Source organism: Ornithodoros turicata, chromosome 1 (assembly GCF_037126465.1).
Source record: "Ornithodoros turicata isolate Travis chromosome 1, ASM3712646v1, whole genome shotgun sequence".
In the NCBI taxonomy this organism is placed as follows: domain Eukaryota; kingdom Metazoa; phylum Arthropoda; class Arachnida; order Ixodida; family Argasidae; genus Ornithodoros; species Ornithodoros turicata.
Window position 1 is genome coordinate 232077645 of NC_088201.1, and position 22738 is coordinate 232100382.

The 22738-nt window shown below is 47.1% G+C and overlaps 1 protein-coding gene across 1 annotated transcript in view; it reads left to right on the plus strand.

Annotated features, from left to right (window-relative positions):
• LOC135379083 (uncharacterized) overlaps positions 1-18910 on the plus strand; it is a 37492-nt gene extending 18582 nt beyond the window's left edge. The window contains exons 4-8 of the mRNA XM_064612332.1: positions 3342-3518; positions 4142-4239; positions 14736-14964; positions 17167-17231; positions 18821-18910. Coding sequence (XP_064468402.1) covers positions 3342-3518; positions 4142-4239; positions 14736-14964; positions 17167-17193 — 531 coding nt within the window. The 3' untranslated portion in view covers positions 17194-17231; positions 18821-18910. The remainder of the gene's footprint in view (positions 1-3341; positions 3519-4141; positions 4240-14735; positions 14965-17166; positions 17232-18820) is intronic.
• The last annotated feature ends 3828 nt before the right edge of the window (positions 18911-22738 follow it).

Below are 22738 nucleotides of genomic sequence, written 5' to 3' on the forward strand. Positions count from 1 at the left end.
GGGAATAAAGATCGCAGAGTGTCGAACCTTTGGTCCGTTTGTAGCGTGCAAAAATTCCTTTTGCCTCAACAGGAGCGGCAAAATTTTCAGATTCTCCCACTGGATCTGGTTCGTAGAGCATTGCAGAGAGGGTGTGAGTTTGAGTAACATTATTAGCATTTGTTATTATGTCCAAGTATGAACGATATGCATAATTTTCTAAGTTAGAAACCAGTGTCGAATTAAGGTAGACGTGGACATCATGAAAGAGCGAGGATGCAAATGCTTGCACAGGTATCACACTATCTGGTGTCACTGTACTGCCAACTGTACTTGATGCCGTATCTCCATTTTTCCGTACAATTTTGCATTGAATGTGTAGAAAACTAGACTGCAAGTCAAAGAATCCACCTCCGAGACCTGGAACATTATATTCGATTACACCACTTGCTGTAGGGGCAGAAACTGGAAAAAACTCCACATATTCTGACTTCTCCAAGGAAAAGTTTGTTGGAGGAAGAGAAAACAGTTCCAATTGGTTCGTGGTGCAGAGGCAGGAATTCTTATGTACTATTGCGATGGTAGACATTTTCTGTAGTAAAAAAATCGACCTTTCTTCGCTTCGTCAGAGATTTTACTGACCGACCCACCCTCTTACGTCTGCTTTTATTGTTGACAGATTGTTTTCTTTTGCTTTCTTTTCCTCTGAGCCTCTGAAGCAACTCGTCACGTGTTGAATGGATTGTACGACCAACTCCTTTCCTTAGAGCTTCTCTAAACGTTGATCCCTGCTTAACTTCTTCTGCTATGTGTCGTCCAGTGTCGAGGAGCTTTCGACTCACGTAGGGAGCTACCTTCTTTGTTAGTATAGGTATAAACTGCTGCACTAAATCAGAGAAATAACCAGATCTGACTTGATAAAGAGGAGCAGAATAATGTGGCAGTGGTTGATCACGTTTGCCCGTACCATAATGTGCTATGCAACAGGGTGCCTGTGTTATATACATTTTCGAAAATGCAGTGTCACTCCAACACGTCCTGAGCCGGCGATGAATGGAATGAAATCACCTATCTCGTTTGCCAGTTCGATTTGAATGGTGGTCAGTTCTTTTGCTATCACATATTTATAGTAAAGATTAGTGAAAGAATATGAAATCACTTCATTCCGACTCTGCACTCTGAAAGGGAGTAAACGGAGAAGAGGTGCCGTGATATCACCGACAGCTTCATTCTCGATGATGTCACTGTAAATAAAGATATAATTTTGTGCAGGAAAAAGACAGACATCCCGCTGGGCTACAGCAAAACTTGAGAAGGTTGTCCTTTTTCCGAATCCAAGCATCAGAGCCAAATATGGATGAAATGTGACATAACCCTCGCTACGACCTTCCAGCTGACAAACTCCATTGTATGGATTATAAAACAAAACACGTGCACTTTCTGGTAGCCCTAGCTTTGTTCGGTATGCATGATTTATTGCATCAACTAGGTCCTTTCCCGACTCGTAATACCCTTCTGGAATTTCATATTTTGTTGTACGTGAGCGGTACATGATTAACGTAATTTTTTCTTCTGTATCCTCTTGATACTTCAATACTTTTACTGGTTGACCTTCATCCACTTCCGAAGATCCAATAATCTTTTCAGGAAAACCAAGCTTGGCAGAGAGAGCTAGGCTCAACTCAAGTCCGGTATTGAGTGGCAGTTGTAGCTCATAATGTCCAGTGACACGTAGAATCCTTGCTTGGCTTTTTAGATGTTTCGTTAGGAATTGTCGAATTGGTAAGATAATGTTTTCTCCTGCACGAAACTTAATTTGCTCTGTTGTGAGTGTAGGAGCAAAGAGACTAGTTTCAGATATAGCGTTAACAGTGTCCGTGACGTTCTTAATTGCAAACGGGACATTCACCTCTGTCAGGGCAACTTCCCACTTCCCATCTAAGTGCATGGGATGAGCAAGTTTAACTCTGAACTTACTCATCGTGTTATTAGGAAATACATCGGTGGAAGCGTTTGAGAGTAAATTGATGTAGAACTGGTCTGCCATTTTTTAGTGTTCTGACTAATCTCCGTTTGCATGCACCGTTTTTATAAGACTGAGGCGCGTGCCCAGTCTTAGTTAATTACATAGTAGGTGTGCATGCAACCTAATTATAATAAGAAGCGCGTGTTGCGTGTGCGAGGGACTTGCTGGAGGCTGGCTTACGATATGGGGGCTGGTGCCCACGTGGTTAATTCCTCAGATGACACAGTGAGGTCGGTATCACTCTGACGTGGTTTACTCCAACACAGTAGGGCGTGCACCTAATTATAATATTAAGAAAGGCATGTTGCAGGGATGGCTTACCAGATGGAGTCGTGAAAGTGGGCTGGTGCCCACGTGGTTAATTCCTCAGATGATACAGTGAGGTCGGTATCTGTGGGCTGGCGCTCACGTGGTTTAGCCCTAATTAACATTCGCAAGAGCGGGATGGGGCGGGGACGGGGGCGGTCTTGTTTGTTGATGCTAAATACGCTAGCTAGCGTATCTAGCAATTGTTTTGCTAGATAGGCACTGCTAGATACACTAGCTTTTCTGACTACTGGCTACATTGAGAATCTCGATCAATTGAATCGCATTGGAATTACGAGGTGAACCCATTAGGATCATGCCTTATTCTATGTATTTCCAGCAGAGCTTACGAGAAAAGGGTTGTAAGTGTGGTGCAATTAAAGAATGCAAAACGTGAAGAAGGAAACTACTTTTTTTTCTTCACGTGCACTCATGTGCGCAGTCCTCTTTGGTCCTGCGGTGCTCCGCTTTCTGCGTGACACGGGTCTCCTGAGCTCCTTGTGAGTCCTGTGTGTCTCTCTCGACCCAGTGGGACAGTCACCACTGCGCTCTTCCGCTTTCTCCACGCTTCGAACCTTGTCAACGCCTTGTGATTGTGTGACAGTGTGTGTGTGACTTATCAGTTTTAGTTTTGTGTTCTTCCTTTCCTTATCTCCTTTGTTTTCCTTTTCTTTTCTTCTTTTCCCTTTCTTCCCTTTTCTTTCCCCCATTTTCTCCTTTTTTCTTCCCCTTTTCTTTTCTCCTTTTCCTTTTCTTCCATTTTCGTTACCCCTATTTTTCCTTCTCTCTTCCCCTTTTCTTTTCTTCTTTTCCTTTTCTTTTCATCCCCTTTTCTTTCCTTCTTTCATTTTCCTTTTTTTTTGTTTGGAATAGCGAGCCGACCTTCGTCTGGCTGACCTTTCCTTTCTTTTTCTTAATATTGCCTCTCTCTTTGGAAGGTCGGTGTATAGACGCCCAGAACAGGGTTCTTCTTTCATGAACTTGTCAGCCACATGTCTTATACGTGCTACGACAATCGTTTCGTTTTAAGGTGCAATGGAATGGCCAAGACATATGGACGCGACGAGGGAGTCTGAAAACTCTGAGCCTTGGCCAGTTCATCTATCATCAGTTCGGAGCCGTGGCAGACGGAACGTACTTCAACGCCACCCTCATGGAAATTCATATCACCTACACCGGTGGGGACAGCGGCGCAGTGTTCGATCACGTGAGCATGATCCACAGTCCTCTAATCCTAAGGTATAGGCTCTAGGGTTCCGAGTTTTCAATTTCAATTTATTGAATTACCACATTACATGGTGGGACAGCAAATCTAAAAGTTACCGGAAGTCACTTGACAAGGCTCTGCCGCCCAGCAGCATATGTGCACAGCACACAGCACTGCACGGCACAGCTGAAACATATTAATTAAGCGGCGTGTGAGCCGAGATGAAAAAACAAAGAAAAAAGGCATCGAACAGCTTGTACGTCACGCGGGGCTCGTGCCTCTCGCCCGCGACTGCCGTTCTCCGACCGTCTTTTGTAAATTTTATTGCGCAGTGACAATACGCCACAGATCGGAAATATTTTGCGTGGTGACTCCTTGTGGACAGCTTCACAAATGAAGCAGGATTTCGAGTCACGTTAAATGTCACTTCCATGCTCCTTTAAAAAGCACGTACCCTCTCCTGCTCCACAATGAGAAGATGGTGGTTCGCGCTGCAGCGCGTGCAAGTTTGTTTTCAAAACATACTCTGCGCTCTTATCCTCCTGCATGCCTTAGAACAGGCTTGTCCCATGGAGGTTGTCAGAGTTGGGGTCTCTGTCAATAATTAACTTGAACAATTTCAGACAGCAGATTTCATGGCCTTCGGTTATTGGGCATACTACACTGAACTAATGCTGAGCGCAGGAGCCTACCTCACGTTCGAAGGCAAGGTCGAGACCGAGTAAGTCAATAGATAACTTAATTCAATCTCTCTTCTTTCATTTTGAGTTTGTCCTTTGTCTTTGTGTCTTTGTTGACTTGATTTTGTATTTGTCCTTACTTCTGTGTTCTTGCCTCTTGCCATCAATTTCTATGGAGTAAGTTAAGTTCGCACTACTCGCACGTCTGTTCACCTAGCCACACTGTATACGAACACGATGAATGTATTCAAACGGAACGGTCCGGAAACGACTGAATTTGCACCTAGACTGAAGTGCTGCTGTATCCGAGTCGAAGCTACCTGCCTATCACAAGGGTGATAAGCGATGCTCCGGGGTACTAAGTGGGTACGGTTGTAAGAATTATCCAGCTCGTGCAGAAACGGTCCCGTACCACCAGTGTCGCGGACTGAGGCACAATAGCAATATCGACTCGGAAGGCAGGCCGCGCTCTGCCGGGCATCGCTTATCAGGGCATAATGAACGACGACAAAGAACCCGCGGATTGCCGTCGAACCTGTCGATTATTATTAATTACGATTTGCATCGCGCGGTGCACGCTTGAACGCGGCCTCTATCCTGGACCTTAGGGTAGCCCCTGAGCCCCTTAGGTAGTTTGGGGTTGTGCAAGTGTCCCATAATAGCTTAGGGTGCCTTAAGGTGATCCCAGGACGGATTTCCAATCACGATGTTCAATCACTCGACATGCACAATCGATTACGAATTATACCCCTGTCACGCGGATACTTTCGATCCGCATTGAGCCAAAGCTCCTCGAGCTCAATGCGGATCCGGCGCTGCTACACGGACACGTTCGACCAGGATCGAACTCCAATCCTGCTTAATTCAATCCAGTTCGCTAAACGGGATTAAAATTCTCGAGTCGGATTGAAGACCGCCATTGGCATCCTCGAACCCAGCGAATTTGTTGTAGTCAACAAAACATTATGTTAATTTGCAAATGTTCCTATACAAGCCCATGGAATATTACGGTTACGGTTTTAGTCTAGGTATGACGGGCGACTGGGTTTGCTAATTTCTTGAGTCTCCACCACTCTCGACACCGCGCCCCCCGTAAAGGCTTAGTAAACACCACAATGCGGAAGCAGTTGCTGTTATTGTCGACTTTTTAGGAACATATTTGTGAATCCCAGGGTACTGCCTCGCAGAGCCATTTATAGGGAGAGTTTGGCCATTCTCCAATCTTTTGCCGATTCGTGGATGGTGCCTTCCCCCCGTTCCCCGTAAAGGCTTAGTAAACACCAGAATGCGGAAGCGGTTGCTGTTATTGTCGACTTTTTAGGAACATATTTGTGAATCCCAGGGTACTGCCTCGCAGAGCCATTTATAGGGAGAGTTTGGCCATTCTCCAATTTTTTGCCGCTTCGTGGATGGAGCCTTCCCCTCGTTCCCCGTAAAGGGTTAGCAAACACCACAATGCGGAAGCGGATGTCGTTAGTGTCGACTTTTTAGGATCATATTTGTCAATCCCAGGGTACTGCCTCGCAGAGCCATTTATAGGGAGACTTTTGGCCATTCTCCGATCTTTTGCCGCTTCGTGGATGGAACCTTCCCCTGTTCCCCGTAAAGGGTTAGCAAACACCACAATGCGGAAGCGGATGTGGTTATTGTCGACTTTTTAAGAACATATTTGTCAATCCCAGGGTACTGCCTCGCAGAGCCATTTATAGGGAGAGTTTGGCCATTCTCCGATCTTGTGCCGCTTCGTGGATGGAGCCTTCCCCTGTTCCCCGTAAAGGGTTAGCCAACACCACAATGCGGAAGCGGATGTGGTTATTGTCGACGTTTTAGGAACATATTTGTCAATCCCAGGGTACTGCCTCGCAGAGCCATTTATAGGGAGAGTTTGGCCATTCTCCGATCTTTTGCCGCTCCGTGAATGGAGCCTTCTCCCCGTTCCCCGTAAAGGTTAGCAAACACCACAATGCGGAAGCGGATGTGGTTGTTGTCGACTTTTTAGGAACATATTTGTCAATCCCAGGGTACTGCCTCGCAGAGCCATTTATAGGGAGAGTTTGGCCATTGTCCAATCTTTTGCCGCTTCGTGGATGGAGCCTTCCCCTCGTTCCCCGTAAAGGGTTAGCAAACACCACAATGCGGAAGCGGATGTGGTTATTGTCGACTTTTTAAGAACATATTTGTCAATCCCAGGGTACTGCCTCGCAGAGCCATTTATAGGGAGAGTTTGGCCATTCTCCGATCTTGTGCCGCTTCGTGGATGGAGCCTTCCCCTGTTCCCCGTAAAGGGTTAGCCAACACCACAATGCGGAAGCGGATGTGGTTATTGTCGACTTTTTAGGAACATATTTGTCAATCCCAGGGTACTGCCTCGCAGAGCCATTTATAGGGAGAGTTTGGCCATTCTCCGATCTTTTGCCGCTTCGTGAATGGAGCCTTCTCCCCGTTCCCTGTAAAGGGTTAGCAAACACCACAATGCGGAAGCGGATGTGGTTGTTGTCGACTTTTTAGGAACATATTTGTCAATCCCAGGGTACTGCCTCGCAGAGCCATTTATAGGGAGAGTTCGGCCATTGTCCAATCTTTTGCCGCTTCGTGGATGGAGCCTTCCCCTCGTTCCCCGTAAAGGGTTAGCAAACACCACAATGCGGAAGCGGATGTCGTTATTGTCGACTTTTTAGGATCATATTTGTCAATCCCAGGGTACTGCCTCGCAGAGCCATTGATAGGGAGACTTTTGGCCATTCTCCGATCTTTTGCCGCTTCGTGGATGGAGCCTTCCCCTGTTCCCCGTAAAGGGTTAGCAAAAACCACAATGCGGAAGCGGATGTGGTTATTGTCGACTTTTTAGGAACATATTTGTCAATCCCAGGGTACTGCCTCGCAGAGCCATTTATAGGGAGAGTTTGGCCATTCTCCGATCTTGTGCCGCTTCGTGGATGGAGCCTTCCCCTGTTCCCCGTAAAGGGTTAGCCAACACCACAATGCGGAAGCGGATGTGGTTATTGTCGACTTTTTAGGAACATATTTGTCAATCCCAGGGTACTGCCTCGCAGAGCCATTTATAGGGAGAGTTTGGCCATTCTCCGATCTTTTGCCGCTTCGTGAATGGAGCCTTCTCCCCGTTCCCCGTAAAGGGTTAGCAAACACCACAATGCGGAAGCGGTTGCTGTTATTGTCGACTTTTTAGGAACATATTTGTCAATCCCAGGGTACTGCCTCGCAGAGCCATTTATATGGAGAGTTTGGCCATTGTCCAATCTTTTGCCGCTTCGTGGATGGAGCCTTCACCCCGTTCCCCGTAAAGGCTTAGTAAACACCACAATGCGGAAGCGGATGTGGTTATTGTCGACTTTTTAGGAACATATTTGTCAATCCCAGGGTACTGCCTCGCAGAGCCATTTATAGGGAGAGTTTGGCCATTCTCCGATCTTTTGCCGCTCCGTGAATGGAGCCTTCTCCCCGTTCCCCGTAAAGGGTTAGCAAACACCACAATGCGGAAGCGGATGTGGTTATTGTCGACTTTTTAGGAACATATTTGTCAATCCCAAGGTACTGCCTCGCAGAGCCATTTATAGGGAGAGTTTGGCCATTCTCCGATCTTTTGCCGCTCCGTGAATGGAGCCTTCTCCCCGTTCCCCGTAAAGGGTTAGCAAACACCACAATGCGGAAGCGGATGTGGTTATTGTCGACTTTTTAGGAACATATTTGTCAATCCCAGGGTACTGCCTCGCAGAGCCATTTATAGGGAGAGTTTGGCCATTCTCCGATCTTTTGCCGCTTCGTGAATGGAGCCTTCTCCCCGTTCCCTGTAAAGGGTTAGCAAACACCACAATGCGGAAGCGGATGTGGTTGTTGTCGACTTTTTAGGAACATATTTGTCAATCCCAGGGTACTGCCTCGCAGAGCCATTTATAGGGAGAGTTTGGCCATTGTCCAATGTTTTGCCGCTTCGTGGATGGAGCCTTCCCCTCGTTCCCCGTAAAGGGTTAGCAAACACCACAATGCGGAAGCGGATGTGGTTATTGTCGACTTTTTAGGATCATATTTGTCAATCCCAGGGTACTGCCTCGCAGAGCCATTTATAGGGAGAGTTTGGCCATTCTCCGATCTTGTGCCGCTTCGTGGATGGAGCCTTCCCCTGTTCCCCGTAAAGGGTTAGCCAACACCACAATGCGGAAGCGGATGTGGTTATTGTCGACTTTTTAGGAACATATTTGTCAATCCCAGGGTACTGCCTCGCAGAGCCATTTATAGGGAGAGTTTGGCCATTCTCCGATCTTTTGCCGCTCCGTGAATGGAGCCTTCTCCCCGTTCCCCGTAAAGGGTTAGCAAACACCACAATGCGGAAGCGGATGTGGTTATTGTCGACTTTTTAGGAACATATTTGTCAATCCCAAGGTACTGCCTCGCAGAGCCATTTATAGGGAGAGTTTGGCCATTCTCCGATCTTTTGCCGCTCCGTGAATGGAGCCTTCTCCCCGTTCCCCGTAAAGGGTTAGCAAACACCACAATGCGGAAGCGGATGTGGTTATTGTCGACTTTTTAGGAACATATTTGTCAATCCCAGGGTACTGCCTCGCAGAGCCATTTATAGGGAGAGTTTGGCCATTCTCCGATCTTTTGCCGCTTCGTGAATGGAGCCTTCTCCCCGTTCCCTGTAAAGGGTTAGCAAACACCACAATGCGGAAGCGGATGTGGTTGTTGTCGACTTTTTAGGAACATATTTGTCAATCCCAGGGTACTGCCTCGCAGAGCCATTTATAGGGAGAGTTTGGCCATTGTCCAATGTTTTGCCGCTTCGTGGATGGAGCCTTCTCCCCGTTCCCCGTAAAGGGTTAGCAAACACCACAATGCGGAAGCGGATGTCGTTATTGTCGACTTTTTAGGATCATATTTGTCAATCCCAGGTACTGCCTCGCAGAGCCATTTCTAGGGAGACTTTTGGCCATTCTCCGATCTTTTGCCGCTTCGTGGATGGAGCCTTCCCCTGTTCCCCGTAAAGGGTTAGCAAAAACCACAATGCGGAAGCGGATGTGGTTATTGTCGACTTTTTAAGAACATATTTGTCAATCCCAGGGTACTGCCTCGCAGAGCCATTTATAGGGAGAGTTTGGCCATTCTCCGATCTTGTGCCGCTTCGTGGATGGAGCCTTCCCCTGTTCCCGGTAAAGGGTTAGCCAACACCACAATGCGGAAGCCGATGTGGTTATTGTCGACTTTTTAGGAACATATTTGTCAATCCCAGGGTACTGCCTCGGAGAGCCATTTATAGGGAGAGTTTGGCCATTCTCCAAACTTTTGCCGATTCGTGAATGGAGCCTTCTCCCCGTTCCCCGTAAAGGGTTAGCAAACACCACAATGCGGAAGCGGATGTGGTTGTTGTCGACTTTTTAGGAACATATTTGTCAATCCCAGGGTACTGCCTCGGAGAGCCATTTATAGGGAGAGTTTGGCCATTCTCCGATCTTGTGCCGTTTCGTGGATGGAGCCTTCCCCTGTTCCCCGTAAAGGGTTAGCCAACACCAAAGCGGATGTGGTTATTGTCGACTTTTTAGGAACATATTTGTCAATCCCAGGGTACTGCCTCGCAGAGCCATTTATAGGGAGAGTTTGGCCATTCTCCGATCTTGTGCCGCTTCGTGGATGGAGCCTTCCCCTGTTCCCCGTAAAGGGTTAGCCAACACCACAATGCGGAAGCGGATGTGGTTATTGTCGACTTTTTAGGAACATATTTGTCAATCCCAGGGTACTGCCTCGCAGAGCCATTTATAGGGAGAGTTTGGCCATTCTCCGATCTTTTGCCGCTTCGTGAATGGAGCCTTCTCCCCGTTCCCCGTAAAGGGTTAGCAAACACCACAATGCGGAAGCGGATGTGGTTATTGTCGACTTTTTAAGAACATATTTGTCAATCCCAGGGTACTGCCTCGCAGAGCCATTTATAGGGAGAGTTTGGCCATTCTCCGATCTTTTGCCGCTTCGTGAATGGAGCCTTCTCCCCGTTCCCCGTAAAGGGTTAGCAAACACCACAATGCGGAAGCGGATGTGGTTGTTGTCGACTTTTAGGAACATATTTGTCAATCCCAGAGTACTGCCTCAGAGAGGGGAGAGTTAGGGAGAGTTTAGGGAGGAGTTTAGGGAGTTTAGTTAGGGAGTTAGCATAGGGAGAGTTTGGCCATTCTCCGATCTTGTGCCGCTTCGTGGATGGAGCCTTCCCCTGTTCCCCGTAAAGGGTTAGCCAACACCACAATGCGGAAGCGGATGTGGTTATTGTCGACTTTTTAGGAACATATTTGTCAATCCCAGGGTACTGCCTCGCAGAGCCATTTATAGGGAGAGTTTGGCCATTCTCCGATCTTTTGCCGCTTCGTGAATGGAGCCTTCTCCCCGTTCCCCGTAAAGGGTTAGCAAACACCACAATGCGGAAGCGGATGTGGTTATTGTCGACTTTTTAAGAACATATTTGTCAATCCCAGGGTACTGCCTCGCAGAGCCATTTATAGGGAGAGTTTGGCCATTCTCCGATCTTTTGCCGCTTCGTGAATGGAGCCTTCTCCCCGTTCCCCGTAAAGGGTTAGCAAACACCACAATGCGGAAGCGGATGTGGTTGTTGTCGACTTTTTAGGAACATATTTGTCAATCCCAGAGTACTGCCTCAGAGAGGGGAGAGTTAGGGAGAGTTTAGGGAGGAGTTTAGGGAGTTTAGTTAGGGAGTTAGCATAGGGAGAGTTTGGCCATTCTCCGATCTTTTGCCGCTTCGTGGATGGAGCCTTCCCCCCGTTCCACGTAAAGGGTTAGCAAACACCTCAATGCGGAAGCGGACGCGGTTATTCCCGACTTTTTGGTGTGGGAGAGATTTACTAAACGACGTTTTGAGGAACATATTTGTGAATCCCAGCGTACCGTCTCGGGGCTGTTAGCGCCGCCTGTTGACAAACCAACCTTTCAATAAACATTGGGTTCGACCATGTAGCAGCATCGCTCACCGAACGCTCTTGAGAAACTCGATGCGCATCGCGATGCGGGGGTATTTTACGACATGCTCAAACTAGTCCAAGTTAAGATACAGGGTGTGTGCAGATAAAAGTCGATCCAGATTAGCGCACTTTAGGCTTTGACTGGTTTCAGGACGCACTTCCGTTGACGAACTGCAATACGAGTCGAGAAACAAATTATGGTAACTAAACTCCGTGCAACAATAGTGCGTTTTAGTTCATCGTACGTTGTCGCCTGCACGAGTACGCAAGGAGAGGCGTGGTAGCTCTGTGAAATGCGCGAGGTTCCCTTTTATGTCTGGCGCCTGCGCAGAACGATCAGCGCTATCCCTTATAGTACATAAAGTTGGTCGCGTACGATGCAGTAGAACTCACTTGAACAGCAACGCAAACATTGAACTATGTGCATTTCGAATGGGCAGTATAGATGTCCACATCTCTCGTGAGTTTGTTTGGTTGTGGGTTTTGAAGAGAGGCTCGCCAATTGCTGTAGGCCTGCTACTCCTATCGGAGAGAAGGAAGGGGAAAGGGGTGTGGGAAGGGATTGGGGAAGGGGAGAAGTGTTGTGAACGGGAGCAGGTATAAGGTCACCGACAGTGCACGAAACCGCAACGACGCCAACAGTGATGTGGGACCTAATTTTCGTGTCAACATCTGTGGCACCCCTGGCGGTAGCTGAACGCAGCTGTGCTGAAACCGCCATGTTCCATTCGAAATGTGTGCATATAGCAGCTTTTCTGACCGTATATTTTTCGTTACCAAAAGTTAGGTTGCCACATCTTTTAAAATGCGACAGCACTTTTTAAAGGGGCGCTAAGGTGACTCCAATGTCTTTCCGCTGCGGTGCCTGTTGTGGAACGAAAAAAAAAGAAAACAAAAAGAACGGCGACGACCGCAGGTGATTGACGGAGTGCGCACTATGCCTCTGGAGCGCAGAGCCATTGATAGGAAGAGTTTGGCCGTGCTCTGATCTTTTGCCGTCTTGTGGGTGGAGCCTTTTTTTTTTTTTTCTTGCGTCAGAGTCGCCGTTGCACCGGCCACAAGGCCTGAATCGAAGCAGATTCCGCTTATCAGCCACCTGGTGCCCGCCATTTTGATACTGTTCGCCAGCTGGTTGACACCTTTGTTGTCGCACTGAATGCAATCTACAGGAATAACCGGCCCATGACCCGCAGCCGCGCTGTGTTAAGGGGAGGCTCTGTTGCCAAATTGAAAAAGTTCAAGGATGAAGGGCTTTCGATGTACGATGTACGCACGTGTCTTGCATCGTAGCCAACGATCAGCCATCAATATTCTGACGGCGACCGCCTGACGACGGGGGATGTCCCTTAGCGTGACGTCGTCTTGACGCACTTCGAGTTCGAGTTCTTTTCTTCTTCGGAGGCTTGACGATTACGTCAAGCCTCCAGTGGCATGCCCATATTAACCAAGGCCAATGGTACTTACTTATTTTATTTATTTATTTATTTACAATACTTCTGGCGCAAGCGCCATAGAAGGAGGGACATACAAATACAACACTAAACTACATCTCTAAATTACAAAAACAACCGAGGGCTGTGCACTGCCCATATACTAAATAGGTAGCAAGAGGAAATAAATGCACTGAAAATAAAATATATAGAAGACGAAAGGATGGACATAATCATGGCTCCCGAAGGAGTTCAGTGATGCATGCTACAAAAGAAGTGAGAGTGCCGCAGTCAATAGCTACCTGTGGCAAGCCATTCCAGTTATCAATGGTTTTGGGGGAAAAAGAATGCCGCAAGCAGTTGGTCCTAAAGCGGTATTGCACCAAGTGTTTAGTGTGCTTAGTGCGACGACTACCAACGTTAGATAATGTTAGATACTTGCGTTTTGCAATACAAGTCTCGTCATTAAGTATGGACCAAAGGAGTTTAAGACGTTGTATTTTGTTTCTAGCATGGCATGCTTATCTCTCTTATCTCTCTATATTATCTCTCTTATATCTCTTATGGCATGTTGGTAATAGGTGTGCCGCTCAGTGTGCATGGATGGACATTTTGATGTTTCCCAACGTGAAGACATGTGCGTTTAGACAGATTCTGTGGTGTCCATCCATGTGGAGAACCAAGAATCTAAAACTTGATGGACGTTCAGGAGTAGTGTTCGATCAGCTGATGATATGCCTGTAAATGACCCAGTCGCCGGCAAAAAGGCGAACCATGGAGCTGAGGCTATGTGAAATGGCCTTAATGTATACGGGAAATAATAAAAGCCACATGACAGCGCCTGATATAACGGAAGATAAAGACTTCATAATAAATAATTGTTAACACGCGTAAATGCCTCCGCAAGGGAAGATAATTTGAAAACGACTGCATTAGATTGTCCGGAAGATTTAGTTGAGATAGTTTAGCGAGAAGTCTGATTGATGGGGGGACCTTATCGAATGCTTTTTTAAAGTCGAGGAAGATAAGTCACTGCTCATATCCTTACCAAGATGGTTAATGAAGGTCGTGTATGAACCATGCAAGATGAGTGGTACACGAAAAGCCTCGACGGAAGCCGTTTTGGAAAGGGAAGAAAAAATGTCGGAATTCTACAAAATCCGTATTGTTCGAAAAAGTTACGTGTTCTGATAGTTTGCATGAGTGATAGTACAGGGCTGTTGTTAAGCGGACTAGTTGTGGAACCACCTTTATGGAGAAGAATAACTTTAGTAATTCTCCAGGCCCTATACACCTCCCCTCTTGAGAGCGCCTCGTTGAAAATGTCTGTAGGGAAGTAACATGATATGAACTTCGTACTTTTTCGTATTTTTGTGTTCAGATCATCGGAACAGGATGCGACATCTTGAGAGAATCAATTAACTTTCACATGCCGTTGTAAGAAACAGTGAAATCCGACAGACAATGTAAATGAAGCAGTGGAATAGCAGGGATATTAGCAGGTTGATTATGAACGAAGTCGCCAATGAATGCATCGTTAAAAATATCAGCGCACTGATGATCGGGGACAGACGAGCCATTTGTATCACAAAGCCTGTTGTCGTTATGTTCCTTTCGTTTTACAAGACGCCAGCATTTACTTGGATTGCATGTAAGATTCGCCGGAAGTTCCTCGGAAAAGAACTCGTCTTTATGCAAAGAAAGTGCGCGCCCGTAGGTTATATTACGGGAAACGCACGAGATGTGTTGCTGTGGGTTGATGTTCATTGTAGCTCACGCGTCAGTTTTCCTAATGTGGGAACCGTTTTGGGTGTGAGGCCCCTAGCTGCGTGTCGTGTGCCAGGAGGCGGATGTATACCTGTGCATGGTGCAGGTATCGGCTGCGTTTCTCACGGAGGTTTGTATTCGTAGAATGTTAGGTGAGTGCGTGGTGAGCTTTGTCGGTACTTTGTCGAACACATTCTCTCAAAGGCGATGATACAATGAAAATTCAGCTCTCTTCGTTGGAGTTTGTCGTATGTTTGTCACGTCACCAAGCTTTTCTAATGCCTTTAAGGAAACGCACGATATTCTTGTGAGCTCCTTTTTCAGAAGTAATGTAACCTCGAGCAGCTGACGTTTGATGTTTTCTAGCGCCGCAGTCACCGTCAAGGATGGATATAGTGTCAGGTTCAGCCACACAGGAAAGACCGATTACCTGTGCATAATCATGAAGATCATGGAAGGGCGAACCCTGACCGGAGAGGCAGGGAAGCCTCCCACAAAAGTGGCGTACACCTCCTACAACATGGGGACAAGTGGCACGCCAGGTACATCGTACATCAACGTGAGCAAAAGCTTCCGACTCACAAACTGCTGTGCGGTAAGAGATTGTTTTATCCTGCGGACCGTTTGGTAATATAGATAAGATACAATGCGCATACAGATACATTTATTACGGTACTCTACTGCGGATTGTCCTTTTTTTTTTTTTTTTCAAATACATCAATAGATATCTTCATATGGCCAACCATTGTGTCGGCCCGTTCGCGGCCTTTTAGGAAGCGCCACCGTCACGTGAAACGATACATAAAAAACGATAATACTCAAGGACAGCGAAACTAAAAGAGACAGACAACACGAGCAGTGATTGCCAAGCCAAATATTTAATTCCGTCAGAAGCTCGCTTCCGACTCCTACCTGGAATAGCAAGCGTCTGGTCTTCTTCTGGCTGACTTTTCCTCTCATTTTCTTAATAAACATATTCCCCTCCCTACCCTCTTTCAAACTTCGTATCCGCAGCAGTCCCTTCTTAATCTAACCTTGTATGCTCGAACCGAAGCTTTTAAGGTGTTAGAGATGAAGTTTGAAAGGTGGTAGGGATTGCAGTCAGTAATCTGTTAAATAATCGGAAGGTGAGCGATGGAATCTCCTGCCTGCTTCCCTCACTGTCAAGGTCGCGTGGAACAACAAAGACTTTATTTTCTCCTTTTGGAAAATTTGATATAACAGTGAGTTTTAGTAGACCGTTACGCAGTGAACGGAAGGAACGCTGTTCTACACGTGAGCAAGAGCGCGTGCGCAGGAAAGGAAACTTGGCTTCCGCGTTTCACGTTGGAACGATCGGCTCATCTTTTTGCGTTTCCGTCCTCTACGTTGTTTTCGTCGCACAAAACAACATGGCTGCCTGCAACACCTCCTCGACTGTGTCCGAAGTGAAGGCTACGAGACTGCGCTTCAGTACGAGGGACTACAAGCTACTTAAAAGAAGCTGTATACCTTGTATACCATACGAAAACACAAACTTCTGGTCTCTGGATGCTGCCAGTCCGAGCGAGCAGCAGCGTCCGCCATAACGGCGAGTGATAGCGGTGAACTGACCGAGAGGGGGTGTCCGTTGTCCTTTCGCTTGCTGGTGGAACAACAAATTAATTTTCGAACGCAAAGAAAACAAAAACAGAGCATGAAAACGTAGTTTTATTAGGCAATTCGTTCAGAAACAGATGCCTAGACAACTTGCGAACGGTAGTTCATGTTATCGCCGTTGGATGGCAACACAGTTCTTACCGTACCGTTCGTAGCGTTGCCTGACGATCTGCTAAAACTCTTTTGCTATCCGTTTGACGGTCGGGACCTACATACTCTGCGTTAGCGTTCCGTGCGTTCCGTACCGAACCATACCGAACAGGAAACAGCGTTGCCACTAGCACCACGTTTTAACGCGTGCGCGAAATGTCACAAAAAGGCCGCTTGTAGCAAGTCTTGAGAAAGGGGCGCCATCCTGAGTGAGTGATCGTGTGCTATCGACGTGTAAAATGTCGTGCGAAGCAGGGATTCCCCCCCCCATGGGGCGTGTACACCCTCCCTGCATTTTTGCAACCCCCCCCCCTGTAATTTCTCAGGAGACCTCACCCAGCTCGGCCACCAACACGTTCTGGTATGGAGTCCGGCGCAGCGAGTTACATCCTGTACTGTCAAACTTGAGCTGTAGGGCCCCAGTCATGCAGATGCCAGTACCATGCATTTGTCCAGAATCATTCGAAAGTGACTGCTCAATGCATATATTGCGCACATATACGAGCAAAAATGCGTGCGGACACACAAACTCAATGTGGATCATCAAGAACCATTTGCGCCCAACTCAATCAAGCGAGGTATTCTGCTTTTTTTCGTCCAAGGTTTTTCCCCTTGGCTGCTAGGTATTCATTGAGCTTCGTGAGACAAGGTGCCAGTCTTTTTCCTTTGTCGGTCGTGCGATTATGCATCTTAATGTTCAAATGCCGTTCATATTGCATCTGTATTCTACTGTACTCTGTTCTAACGTAATAACATTAAAACGGAAAAGCTGTGCAGTTATGCCACCATTGTGCCACGACTCGTTCTGTGTCTAAGAAAAATTCCTTAAGTGGAGCCTTCACCAAGCATAACCCCCCTCCCCTGAAAGCTCAGCACTCCCCCCAGCAGTGAATTTCTGGGGAAATCACTGGTGCGAAGTCATGGCTTGTGGCAGTGTGGCAGGGACCTGCCGGCGTCTTCCGAATGACCTCAATCGGACGCCTCTGATGAGGCGTAATCTTTTCCTCAGATCACCGGATTCTATGGAGCGCCGTGACGCAAGACCGGACCGGACTGACCGTTGCCTACAGTAATGTGAGTTATCAGAACTAGCGCATTATCTCTGGTGAATGGACGGGCCCGCAGACCGTGACGTATAGTCTGAGCGGAATCCTATAGTACCAGTCTTCCATGGTGCACTGTAAACTGAAGAATACCCTTACGGGTGTAAATGGCTGGTCCTATAACCCACACCACTTTTTTCACGTTATGGTCTGGAACACCCCTTTTTAGAGGGTGTATCCTGTGTAAAACACCATTTGAAAGGGTGCTATTCCCTGGAAATGTCTTCTTTTGCACCCTCAAGGGTGCTCGAGGGCTCTTCTATATATAAAGACCTTGCTCGAAGTCGCATAGCTGAGAGCGAGTTGTGCTGGCAACAACAACATCCGTTTCATCCCTCTATCTGTCCACGTGAGAACGCCACTCATGGTCGCAGTTGCTTCGCGGTGCTAATACGAAAGAAAAAAAAACAAGAAAAGTTTAATCTTCACAAATCACCGCGCGAGAGTCTACAGAAATGAAACGCCATGAAGATTCAAATTATTTCGTGATGCCGGGAGCAAGGCAGTTTGCGCAACCGCCGGGCTCGCTAGGAAAATCCTCCTATGAACCGAACCGAACCTAACCTAACCTAACCTTACGGTACAGGAGGAAAAGCCGCCAGGAGGACGTTGGAGACGCTGGACATTGGAGTCAGCTAGCGGGGCGGTAAAACGGGCACAGCTAGAGTAATATTGGGTTGTTATGGGCTGTTATGTTGAAGGAGGGAAAACGGCTATTTCTTCTTTCAGGGCATTTAAGCGGTTAACAATACGTGTTAAAGGTTCATGCGAATTCTGGGTCAACAGCCCGGAGGGAAGATAGGGTCCGTACAGGCTTTTACGGCCGGAGTGAATGGCGGCTTTGTTAGAGTGTGGAGGGGATTACGCGAATGAAGTAATCTTTGCTCCAGACCGGTTACAGAAAGGGGAGGTTCACGAACAAGGGGACGAAACGGGACAGCAGGCAGGAATTGACGAGCGTTCCGAAAGGCAAGGAGGTTAGTGGTTGCGTGGGCAAAATTCAAGGTCGAGCAAAGCGTTTTTTTTTAAGATAAGGTTTAAAAGATAAGAAAAATAAGCCAAAGCCAGCAAAGCGGTTTTTGTAAAGATAAGATTTAAAAGATAAGGGCTCTGAATTCCTGGAGAGATGCCTCGGTGGTGCATCAGAATTGCTCTCAGACTGCAGCGTCTAGGGTCTTCCCATTGACCGTCTCAATCACGTGTCCGGTTCGTGGATTTAAATGAGTCGTCACTGGACCCTTATTCTGTGGTCAGTTGCCCTTCGCTTTGGGGCACCTCCGCCTCTCATTTCCAATTCCTCATCAAAGGCCATATATGCCGTATCCATATAAATACTGGAACAGGGGCGGATTTAAGGTTGTGTCATGGGGGGCGGTCTGAAGGAAATTTCGTGCTTTGCGGCAGAGTATCATCCAGGATATAGGGTTTTTACATAGGGAACACAACCGTATGGGGGGCGGTCACCCCCCCTCGCCCCTCCCCCTTTAATCCGCCCCTGTACTGGAACCTATACGAACGCAAGCAAATAGCTGCTGATTTCGTGCCACTCTTTTCTCGCAGTTGCGAAGACTGGAAGGCAACTTATCACACCGCGACCCACGGCAGCGCACCACATCAAGGATGTGTTTCAAATAAACGTACACTATAGCAGTGTGGCGTCTGTTGTCACCTGATTTGAATTTAACCTTTTATTTCCGGGAAGCACTTGGAATTTGCACTCTTAAAATTTGAACACTGGTGTAACTGGGATGTAATCAGGGCGTGAATATCTCCACACACCCTTAAATACATCCTAAGGATAAAAAATAAAGTAACTGAGCATAACGGGTGCTTCGAGGGTGTTGTGGGTGTAAAGCACTCTCTTTGGCCTGGCGTCTGGCCTGGTATTTGGCCTGGCGTACTTTGGTGCCTCGCCTGGCCAGCCTCGGGTACTCCATCTCTCTCGCAACACTACTCGGCACACCGTGCAGTGGTGTAATCGCGGCGATTCTTCACTACCTGGGTGATAGCGGTCTCGTCAGCAGCCTCTGACATCGTGTGTGGGACGGCGGAAGACCGCTGAATTCCAATCGTTTTACATTTAACTACCGCAAGACTACGCACTAAAGAATCATTTCTTAAGGAATGCCAAGCCGTCATTCTGGCTGACCTTTCCTGGTAAAATAAATAAATCCCCCGTCCACTTTATTTGGTGGCCAACTTTGTGCATGGGTGTAAAAGGGGTGTAAGAAGGCAGAATGTTTGGGGAGTTCACGAAGCAAGGATGCTGAAGGGGTGCTGAAGGGTGCAAGGGTGATGTGGCACATGATGAATTCCATAAGGTGCTTTCAATCACAGTTCGAGACAAAGAGTGAGATGATGAAATCTCCGTACTTAATACTGTTAACTGGTGCTGTCTACGAGCCCATTTGGCCTAAAAACAAACAAGAAAGCAGGGCTAGTGGGACTTTCGTGCTTGGGTAGGATCATTGAAGGATAAAGGAGCGTCATCGGAACATGGACAGGTTTGTGCTGAATTAGCTCTGTGTCTTCTGCATAATGCACATAAAACTTGCATTCCTCTCGCTCACAGACTTGTCATAATATCCAGAGGCACTGACACATACAAACACTATTAAAGAAATGTAACAAAATAATATATTGAGCATGTACCTCGACCCATGTTCATAGCAACATTGTGTGCATCACACAATACCGCACCTCAGACTGTGCAAAGGGTTGCAAATTGAGTGCTTTAGATTGCAACCTACAAATATGATGGAGCACAAGACGTGCGCATCTTTTTTTGTCCGTTACTCCGCACACTCAACAAATCTGGCTCCTACTGCGAAAATGCATCCGCGAGAAATAATTATTGGCTGCGTGTTACAACGGAAGCGTGTAAGTCGCCGTCAAAGCCTATTCTTGTGAGCCTTCTAGGCAACATAATGATGCGGCAGTTTATCGAATATATACGGGTGATGTAACTCTGGCAAGTCACCTTCACATTCCTGCCACCTGCGTAATATGCAACCTGAGCAACTCAGGTTCATCTTCGGAAGGCTTTCGGAAGGCTTCGGAAGGCTTTCTTGCAGCCTTCTGCTGTCGGGGTCGCAGCTGAGGCCTGCTGCGTCAACAAATACATCTGGTAGGAGTTGGTTACGCTGGGCAAGTGACAATGCTATGCTTTTGAAAGTTTCCCTATTTCTTGCGCTATACGCCTCAACAGACGAGATATACGCCAACAGAGAGATATACGCCTCAACAGACAAGATTGCGCTACCTTACAGGACTCCAGTGCTGAAAAGTAGCTCGTGACACCGTCTCCGGTTTGGTTTTGAGCCGAAAGGGTCGTACGCAAATTTTTGCATGCGGTCATCCAAAGTGTCCAGGGAGAAGTGTCCATCTTTAGTGAGTGTGGAAAGAACATGCTAAAGACGAAGGGTGTTAGACATCAGTTGATGTCGTACATGAGTGGACTCGAAGCCTTCAAATGTGACGGGGCGTGGCCACTTCGCTCCATATAACGACGATGTCGGAAGGCTTTGCAGCCTGTTAACGGGGCAGCTCGGGTCACCCGGGGAACCTAACCTAACCTAACCTAACCTAACCTTACCTAAACTAAACCTAACCTTAACCTAACCTAACCTAACCTAACCTAACCTAAACCTAACTTAACCTAACCCTAACCTTAACCTAACCTAACCTAAACCTAACCTTAACCTAACCCTAACCCTAACCTAACCCTAACCTAACCTAACCTAACCTAACCTAACCTAACCCTAACCTAACCTAACCCTAACATAACCTAACCTAACCTAACCTAATCTAAACCTAACCTAACCTAAACCTAACCTAACCTAACCTAAACTAAACCTAAGCCAAACCTATCCTAACCTAACGGTACAGAAGGAGAAACCTAACCCTAACCTAACCCTGACCAAACCTAACCCTAACCTAAACTAACCTAACGGTACAGAAGGAAAAGCCGCCAGGAGGACATTGGAGACGCTGGACATTGGAGTCAGCTAGCGGGGCAGTAAAACGGGCACAGCTAGAGTAATATTCTGTTGTTATGGGCTGTTATGTTGAAGGGAGAAAACGGCTATTCCTTATTTCAAGGTATTTAAGCGGTTAGTATTACGCGTTGAAGGTTCATGCGAATTGTGGGTCAACAGCCCGGAGGGAAGACAGGGTCCATACAGGCTTTTACGGCCGGAGTGAAAGAGGACGGAGGACCACAATGAAACGAGGGGCCCCTGCTTGCATATGTACATTGGATATAGTGAAGGATGTAACGCATCTTCCATGGAACACTACCTCGTGGAAGCAACGTCGTGGAAACAAATTCCTGTCTGAAGAACTGAATCCGGCGACAAAGGTACGGCACATGGTCAACAGAGATGTCGCTGCACATGATAAGGTCAACAACCTCTCTGAACAGGAGGTACAGCTTACCCACCTTTGTTGCCAGGGTGCACATGCTCTCACGAAAGATATACGCCTCAACAGACAAAATTGCGCTACCTTACAGGACTCCAGTGCTGAAGAGTAGCTCGTGACACCGTCTCCGGTTTGGTTTTGAGCCGCACGGGTCGTACGCAAATTTTTGCATGCGGTCATCCAAAGTGTCCAGGGAGAAGTGTCCATCTTTAGTGAGTGTGGAAAGAACATGCTAAAGACGAAGGGTGTTAGACATCCGTTGATGTCGTGCATGAGTGGACTCGAAGCCTTCAAATGTGACGGGGCGTGGCCACTTCGCTCCATATAACGACGATGTCGGAAGGCTTTGCAGCCTGTTAACGGGGCAGCTGGGGTCACCCGGGGAACCGAACCAAACTGAACCGAACCGAACCTAACCTAAACCTAACCTAAACCTAACCTAACCTAAACCTAACCTAAACCTAACCTAAACCTAACCTAAACCTTAACCTAAACCTTAACCTAACCTAACCTAACCTAAACCTAACCTAAACCTAACCTAACCTAACCTAACCCAACCCTACCGAACCTAACCTTAACCTAACCTAACCTAACCTAACCTAACCTAACCTAGCCTAAACCTAACTTAACCTAATCCTAACCTAACCTAACCTAACCTAAACCTAACCTTAAGCTAATCCTAACTCTAACCTAACCCTAAGCTAACCTAACCTAAGCCTAACCTAAGCCTAACCTAAGCCTAACCTAACCCTAACCTAAACCTAACCTAACCTAACCTAAACCTAACCTAACCTAATCTAAACCTAACCTAACCTAACCTAAACCTAAACTAAACCTAACCCTAACCTAACCTAACGGTACAGAAGGAGAAACCTAACCCTAACCTAACCCTGACCAAACCTAACCCTAACCTAAACTAACCTAACGGTACAGAAGGAAAAGCCGCCAGGAGGACATTGGAGACGCGGGACATTGGAGTCAGCTAGCGGGGCAGTAAAACGGGCACAGCTAGAGTAATATTCTGTTGTTATGGGCTGTTATGTTGAAGGGAGAAAA